Source organism: Larimichthys crocea, chromosome XII (genome assembly GCF_000972845.2).
Source record: "Larimichthys crocea isolate SSNF chromosome XII, L_crocea_2.0, whole genome shotgun sequence".
Classification (NCBI taxonomy): domain Eukaryota; kingdom Metazoa; phylum Chordata; class Actinopteri; family Sciaenidae; genus Larimichthys; species Larimichthys crocea.
The window spans coordinates 3,964,615-3,973,629 of NC_040022.1; the positions used below are offsets into that span (position 1 = coordinate 3,964,615).

General features: G+C 39.4%; 1 protein-coding gene across 1 annotated transcript; it reads right to left on the reverse strand.

The window, feature by feature from the left end:
* LOC104935258 (VID27-like protein) lies at positions 1–3,260 on the reverse strand. Its single transcript, XM_027285592.1, has 8 exons — positions 3,226–3,260; positions 2,921–2,954; positions 1,887–2,003; positions 1,404–1,520; positions 882–989; positions 578–656; positions 226–457; positions 1–119 (listed from the first exon to the last, which is right to left on the reverse strand). Exons 2-8 carry the CDS (start codon positions 2,926–2,928, stop codon positions 82–84), a joined length of 699 nt encoding a protein of 232 aa, XP_027141393.1. The 5' UTR covers positions 2,929–2,954; positions 3,226–3,260; the 3' UTR covers positions 1–81.
* Between the last annotated feature and the right edge of the window lie 5,755 nt (positions 3,261–9,015).

The window sequence follows — 9,015 nt, forward strand, 5'->3', positions numbered from 1 at the left end:
TCTGTGTAGATCGCGTTCAGAAGTGTGGGGTTTCCTGCTTTAGCAATTCCCTCGAAAACACTCTGGAACTTTCCTTTTAAGTTAGATTTGAGTTTCTTGGCATACTGGAACAACAGCTTCTGAAAGAACAAACAGAAAAAATAAAATCAGTGAGTAAATGTCATTCATGTCATTCTCCATCTAAATATTCCAAAGTCACATAACACATCACATTCATCCTCTTACTGCTCTGCAGACAGTCGGCCAGCTCCTCCTGCTTCATTCTCCTCAGGACGTTCAGTGTGATCTTCAGAAAGGCCCCTCTACTGCTCCTCCACTGCTCCTCCTTTTCCTCACTGTCCACCATGTCTTCTGTTTTCTTCTGCTCCTCTGAATCTTCATTGTTATCTGAACTGAGAACCCTTTGAAAGGTTTTCAGCTCATTCTTCACAAACTGGATGATGGTCTCTTCAAGCAGCTGCAGCATATTGACATGGAAGATAAACTTATTTAACAAAACATCAGAAGCACTTGTTATGAACTGAAGGTTTAGCATGTGTTATAGCATCTATTTCTTATTGTAGTAACATTTACAAACCATAAATATGGACTCCAGATCTGGTTGATGCTTCTCTACAGGTTCATAACTGGTAGCCTCTGATCCCTCCTGGTGAACTCTGAAGACACGATGTACAAATACATGAAGTGACACAAAGTATACATTTTTTTGAGACACAAAATTGTATGAAACACAAATTAGCACTGAATGCAAAGTGATATGTTAGTATCTGGAAGTACATTTTATGCTTTTATACTTTACATTTCTGAGTTTTACAGTGCACCACAATCCTTTAGTGGACTATAAATGGCAAATAGATACATTGAAATTGAAAAATACATACACATTTTCAAATGCATGGTGTGGATCTTTAAAATCAATCAGGCCACCAATTGATTGGTCATCCATGGACACACAGCTGGGTGGATGGCCTGGCATCTCATCCTGGGTACTGATCGACAGAGGAGAGGAGCATCAGAGTGAGAAATTGGCAACCACAATTTTATTTCTAAAATCAGATCACAACAACCCAGAATATTTCATTATTTTATTGACAGTCATACATTTTTCACCTTGTTATTATCAGGTGAAAGTATATAAAGGACAGAGTAGGAGCAGCAGGATGGGGAAAGAACATAAATAACTCTATTGCTTTTCCTTATGTAACTACGTTCTATTAAGCAATAAATCTGAGCCCTTAATTGGTCTTAAGTAAAGTCGGTTTAATTAGCCCAAAAACAGAATATTATTGATCCTTAGACCTTGGAGTCTAATAACCCTGATGATGTCACTGACTTGGTCTTGAGACCTCAAATTTAAAACAGTAAAGCAACTCAACAAAAACCATGATGTTCATGATATTTACCTGTTTTTTGCAGAATGGTGCTGATTTTTAAAATCAATCAGGCCGGCTATTGACTCACTGTCACTTTGCATGTTCACACAGCCGGGTTCAGAGGAGTCTGGTCCCTGAACCTGGGTGCTTATTGACAGAGAGGAGAAGCACTTGGGTTAACATGGCCGTTAGACAGTACTGAACAACAAGCCCTTCAGTACTTTATTGTCAGCTGTATAACTTTATCCTGACCTTTGGCCACCTGGCTGATAATAAAAGGATGGAGCATGATCAACAGTGTGAGTGTGAAGTAAATGAGTACCTTACTGCCATCTTTCCAAAGCTAGGCTAGAAGCTAAGCTTCAGTAATGAGAAACGTGTACCCAGAATTGCTGCATATGAATTCTGGATGACTAACATAATGCATTTGAAGAGATATAATAATGGTGAAAAACTGACATGTTTATTCATTGTTTTGGAGAGGAAAATCACTTTGGTCCTCATAAAACTTACCTCTTTTCCAAAGAACCATGTTTGCCTTTAAAATCAATCAGGCCAGCCAATGACTCACTGTCACTCTGCATGGACGCACAGCTTGGTTCAGGAGAGTCTGAACTCTGCTGCTGGATCCTGATCAACAGATACAGAATTATTATTTAAGATGGAAAAGGTGGCGGCTTGAGCAGCTCACTCAGATTTAGAAATGTGTCCATTCGAACATACCAAATAAACTGAAGGAGTTTTCAACGTGTTGCTCCTTTAACATCTCTCTTTCTCAGCTGATACTGTGCTGGAATTTTGTAATAGCACTGAGCCCCTATAAAGTAAAAAGCTACTGTTTTCTTCCACATTGAATGTTAAATTCAACATTCTTTATATTTCATTTTCACTATAAATGCTATCTAAGCTGTCACCTAGAAAACATTTCTGGACTACAAACTGCTTCATTTGTTGGCCTGAAAATAGTCAAATTGAAATATGTATTTCTTTTTTTTTTTTAAATCAGTGACACAGATCAGCATTTCCATGGTAACAGTCAGTGATGCCTGTCAACCAGCGTTTCCCCTGTTGAACGTCCGTGTCACTTTTGAATTTTTCCCAAAAGCTAATGAAATGAACCGAGCTCAGTGGTATCATGTGTCTACTCGGATTACTGTTATGAAACATGTCTTGATAAGAATACCTAAACAATAAACTATAAACTGTAACACAGCTTCAGTTTCAAAGTCCATATCACATATCTATGTCCAGAGTCCAAAATCAGGTACATAAAGTAAACTTCATAACTTCATAAAGTTATAATGTTAAAATGTAACTGGATCATCTGAAGCTCAGCCTTTGTCTTTGCTATAATCAGCTTTGAAATCTTTTCACCATCATGATTTTAAATAACAATAACTAATGTAAACGCAAACACAAGTGTTTTGATTGATTTGATCAGGTAACGTGAATTTCCATCACCCCTTTGTCTTATTGCAGTTCATTTGATTTACATAGTTAAATGAAAATGTGGTTTTATTAATAATATAAAATGTTGTGCACGATACCTTTCCATGTTGAAATGACCTGGCTACTGAGACGCTAAGTGAAAATGAATAGGAGAAAAAATAACAATGAAGATAGATTAGTCATTAACAAATCAAATTCAAGAATTTAAATGAATGTATAAAATATTTCATCCATGGTTAATGTGTTTGTCTAAAAAACATCTGTGGAATCAATGATGAAATTATATTATTTTTACTAACAGTCAACCCATGCACAAAAACAAACTATTTTCAGGAGAGAACTTAAAGATGAACATAAAGACATTAAAGACACAAATAGGTTTCACAAAATTAGTTTTACTTACTTAAGTTATTCCCATGAATGTTTGAGGCAACAGCGGGTCCCATTTCGTTACCAAAGTTCTATACTGAAAGTGTTTTGTTATTCTGGGCTGAGCTGAATAAAGTATGCTGTATCCTCATGAACTTTGTACAAAGTCTAAACCTGATCAGGAGATGTAGGTTTATTATGGTGAAATGAGCAGCCAGTAAAATTCTTCATGACACAATTTAAATCTGGAGACCATGAGATAAGACTGAGTCTGATAAGTGACTATATAAATGGAAGTGATGTGTGCTTATAACGCCTAACAGTCACATCGGGTGCAGTAACACACCCTTTTTATTTCTAAAAAAGATTAACCTGATCTCATCATGCTACAGAGACATGCAGCCCTTAGGACACATTAACTTATGGATCAAATATCATCAACTATTACGCTATGTTTAGCAACTTTCAAGCATTGAAAAAAATATTCTGAATTGATTTTTATGGATCAACAAATAAAAAAAACATCTAATTTCAAGATTACTAAATGTAAATAAATATCAGCATGCTTTTTTAAAATTCTTATTTTAGTGATAAACACTATTTATGGTGCTATGTGTCCACTGTCCCCAAGGTTCTCTAATGAAAGTGTTACGTTATTCTGGCTGAATATCCTCATGAACTTTGTAGTCCAAAAGTTGTGTTATCAGAAGACAGATCAGATGGTTCAAGTTGATTAAGGAGATATGTATCCTTTCCACTACAATAAATGGTTTATGTATGGTACGCACAATTCTGATAAGGATAACCAGTTACAGAAAATGGATTGATGTATGATTTGTGGTGCTTAGGAAAGGAATTAAAGTATTGTAATATTGAAATTATTTATTTTTGGATAAACAAAATTTTTAAAAAATCTAATTTCTGACTAAATTACTAAATGTAAATAAAGAGACGCTGATCACTAAAACAAGTAAACATGACGTACTCTATAGAAAACAGATTTCAGCGAGATGTTTTCAGATGCTTTGCTTGAGTAAAAGTAGGAATAGCACAGTGTAAAAATACTATACAAATTAGCTGCAATGAAAATATTACTTGCATAAAAGCATGTGTAATATACAGTATATTATAATGTCAATGCTATATGTTTGAAAAAATAAAAGCACTATATAAAATGTGAGAATGTGTGAGTGTAGCAGTTTAAGGTTTGTATGTGGTTCAGTTCAGTTCTGAGCTTTATTGTCCCTCCAGGGGAAATTTGATTTGCAGTGACAATGCAACTTACACAACAAACAATAAATAGACAGACAGTGACACAGAACATCGTCGCAGAGTACAGCACAACCAAACTTAATTTAAACAAGGTGTTGAAGAGTAAAAAGTGTATAAAAGATTAAAAAAATGCCACAAGAACAGTGCATTTAAGGATTGTGCAAATTGATTGCATAGATTGCACGTGGAACAAAGGAAAATTTAAACCTATTTGTTCGTGCCCTAGGTACCATATCTCCGTCCAGACGGCAGAGAAATTAATTCCTGTGGTTGAGGTGGAGCTAATTCACTCTATAACTTCTTTATATATTATCACATGTTTATACTATATATACATATAATATTTTATGAGCTCAACACACATGATTTGTATGTTAACTCTTAATTGGTAAAGTGCTGTCAGTGTAAAGTAGAATGACATGAAAATAGTAAAATACTGACTCTCTCCTCTCCTCCCTCTACCCACCCAGACCTACATGTTACATTAACACGAGATCTACGGACTCTCTGCGTTAAATTAATACCACACCCTTTACCTTTATTTAACATCCTCTGGATTACTATGTTTTATGTTAAATATATTGCACATTTAAAATATTCTGCATATTCTGTGAACTCTTGCACATTATCTGACAAAGACCTGCAACAACCTGTAAACCTTTTCATCCTAAAGACATCAATACATATATTTGTATGTTTATATTTTTTAGTACTTGATTTTTTATCTTTGTAATTCTTATATTTTTATTAATCTTTATACCAAATTCCATGTATGTGAAAACTGGCAAAAACTTGATTCTGATCTGAATAAAGCAGGTAAAGTTGTAAACAGTTACATTCAACAGTGCTGAATTTGTTCAAGTGGTGTTTGAAATGTAAAACTCTAGCCTGGACTTACTATGTTTTTGTTAATATATTGCACATTTAAAATATTCTGCATATTCTGTGAACTCTGCACATTATGTGACAAAGACCTGCACAAACTCTTTTCATCCTAAAGACATATTAACAATATTTGTATTGTTTATATTTTTAGTACTTGTTTTTTTTTATCTTCTGTATATTCTTATATTGTATTTAATCTTTGTTATCAACACATTCCGTGTAGGTGAATAAACTTGGCAAAAATTCTGAAGTAAAGCAGGTAAAGTTGTATACATTTACATTCAACAGTGCTGAATGTGTTTAAGTGGTGTTTGAAATGTAAAACTCTAACCGGGACTTACTATGTTTTTTTAAATATATTGCACATTTAAAATATTCTGCATATTCTGTGAACACATTACTGACAAAGACCTGCACAACCTGTACAACTCTTTCATCCTAAGAGATATTATACATATATTTGTATTGTATATTTTTAGTACTGTTTTTTTTAATTTCTGTATATTCCTATATTTGTATTTAATCTTGTTATACACACATCCATTCAGTGAAATCTACTGGCAATATTCTGAAGTAAAGCTGGTAAAGTTTGATACATTTACATTCAACAGTGCTGAATATGTTTAAGTGACGTGTGAAGCTCTATGTTTACCTCCTACATAAGAAGGACAAAGCAGACACACACAGTCTATATGTTACATAAGCGTTAACCAGCCTGTGCTGTCACACTCCAGTCCGGCGGGCGGCGGTAGTGCCCCGCATGCTCCGATATGTCCGCCGCCAAAAACGCTCATTTCACAGAAGAAATATTTTTTCTTTTCGGAAGAAGATCCCTACAAAGCGGCCCTATTTTCTTTTTCACACAGAAAAAGTCGAAGAATCCGAAAACCGACGATGTACGCCAGGACTAACACCGGCAGCACACACGGAGACTTTCAAGACAGAAACGGAGTGAATTATGTGACGTCGACAGAGTCTTTCGGCCACTGCTCTCAATGTTCTGGAAAAAAGACCCGAACACTCCGGAGTAAGAAAGCCAGCTGCCGCCGCCGTTAGCCCGCAGCCTTAGCCCGCACATAGCTACAGATGAAGCGGGACGGAGCGACACCTGCTGCCCGGAGCAGCGGGCAGAGTGCCGCTTTGTGCGCTGGTGTTGATGCCTGAACGCGGTTTAGCGGCTCTGAGCGATGTGAAGCAGCAACTTAACGCACCGAGCAGCCTCGTTAGCTCCGTGTGCTAGTCGTCATGTGAGCGGCTCACGGCTAGTTTAGCTGCCGAGCTAAGTGGCTAGCAATTACACTGCTGCAATGTGTTGTTTTTATTTTTTTCAAAGGTGCGTCAAACTGTGCGTGTATTCTCAGCGCTGTGCCGTCACCGTGTTATCTAGAGACACATGTGGGGCTGTGTGAAACATGTAAATAAGCCGAGCATCACCGAGCTAAGGCTAACAGCAGACAAACACTGGCTGCAGCTTCAGTGACGAGTCCGGCTAGCGGTGAGCTAACGGACCCAACAAAACAAGGCAGCGTGTGTGTGTGTTTCTGAAAGAAAGGCTGCGGTCTAAAGGTCTGGTGACATTTAAAGAAACATTTGAGCGTTTGATATGAAGTTTTTGCAGCGGGGGCCTGCGATATTGTTAGCGGGCAGCGCAAAGTAAACACGAGCAGGCTCGTCCCACAGGAAACGGGAGCGGAAGACGCCCCGCGGAGGACTTTGAAAGACCTCTTTGTGACGCCACACTGTACACTTCATTCATGCTGGCGCTCTCAAGCCCACATATTATCTGCACACACACACACACACACACACTCATTTGTATGTTTTTTTTTTTTTTTTTTTATACATTGAAGTGGCGGGTTTCACAGATCCTCTCACACACACACAGTGTGAGTTAAATCAACATTTATTGTGTGTGTGCTCTTTGTTTAATTCCTCCCTGAACTCTGGGATCAGTTTGCAGGTGTCACTCACCTCGTGTTTTTGTCTCCGTTATGTGTGTGCTATTCACACAGATGTGATTTAACATGACTGTCTGCTACACACGCACACAACATACTGTAGTGTTGTCAGCCTCCGTGCTGATTCGCTCTCAAACATCGGTCCGTAAACTTTCTCTATGGCCGTTTAAAAAAAAAAAATAGATTGTTGTCTTTTCAGCGACCGATTCCCCCAGACACACTGCAACAGAAGAAGAAAAAAGTGTACCACACACACAAATACAGAAATGTTGCAAGTCAGACCGGCAGAGGCTTCTTGTTTCGAAACTTCCACTGTTTCTTTGTGTTGCGTACGCTTGTGGGCCCTTTTATTAGGCACACCTGTAACACAAGTGCAGTCGAATGCAACGGCACAGCTCCCTTAAAACAGATGTTTTGTTTTTAATGTTTTATTATGAGGTTGCAGTTGGTTAGAATGTCTGTGAACATAATGAGAGGGCCAGGGAGTGTATGAGCGGATAAGGTTGAGATTATTTCTTCATTTCCCTAAACCGTTCTTCAGTTTCTTTGAGCACAGTAAACAAAAACATTCAAACATGTCTGAACATGTTGCTGCAATCGTCTGCTTGACATCTTGTTGTGTGCTGTATGTGTGTTGTTTTAATATATTCCTCTCCTCCGCCAGCCAAGTTCGACCATCAGCTGGTGCGAGCAGCTTCCCTCGTCCTCGGCAGCCCTCTCCACTTCCAGCCTCTCCTCAGCGTCACTGTCCAGCTCCAGTCTCTCCTTGGGTCCCGAGCGCCGGCACCAGCACCACGACGACGGCGTCAGACGACATGGAACAGACGAGAGGCCGTACTTGCGACCGGTGCACCTGCGCCTACAAGCACGCCAGCTCCCTGCTCAACCACAAGCTCACCCACAAGACCGGAGCTTCAGGTAGGCACCCGAGACTTTTACCCGTTACCTGTTTTTAGGATGATGTCGTTGGGGACAAGACGGCAGCTCATCGATCATGCATCCCTGTCGACCTCTAACTCCACCTGATCCAAAAACTTCAGGTGTGACTTTTGTAGCAAGCCCTACACCAACTACATGTCCCTGCGCAACCACATGCGAATCACGGTCAGAAGCGCACATGTGCGATCTGTGCGGGAAGGCCTTCCGCTTAGCCGGTACCTCCGCAACCACCAGAGGATCACGACGAGGGCCCAACCGCTTCGACTGTCCCTCCTGCAAGAGCTACAGGACCATGCGGGAGCGGCCCAGCACCGCTGAACCGCCGCGGCATCCAACCAGGGGGGTGTGCACGAGACCGCGCTGTGGGAAAAAAGAGTGGATGAGGCCTGAGGTGGTGTGTGCTCGGCTGCATTAGTGTTTGCTGATGAAACATTTCTGTCAGGGTCATGAGGTGTTTAAATTCAGGTGTTGTGTCCGAATGTGACTGATCATAGCAGAGCAGCCAAATCTTTGCTGTTAGCACAGTCTCCAGATCAGCTGTTCTTCTGTAAGGACTCCTGCAGTCTTCAATATGAACATATGCATCATTTATGAAGTTTAAAATGAACAGTTGTTAGTGTGTGAACATCGCAGTGTATTTAGCACAACATGACATGCCCCAGCGACAATCAAAACTAGAACCCGGCGCCTCACTGGCTGATATAATCGGCTGAAATCTGTCTATTGCAGATGTATCGGTATCTGCGTGTACGTTATCTGATATGCGCGTC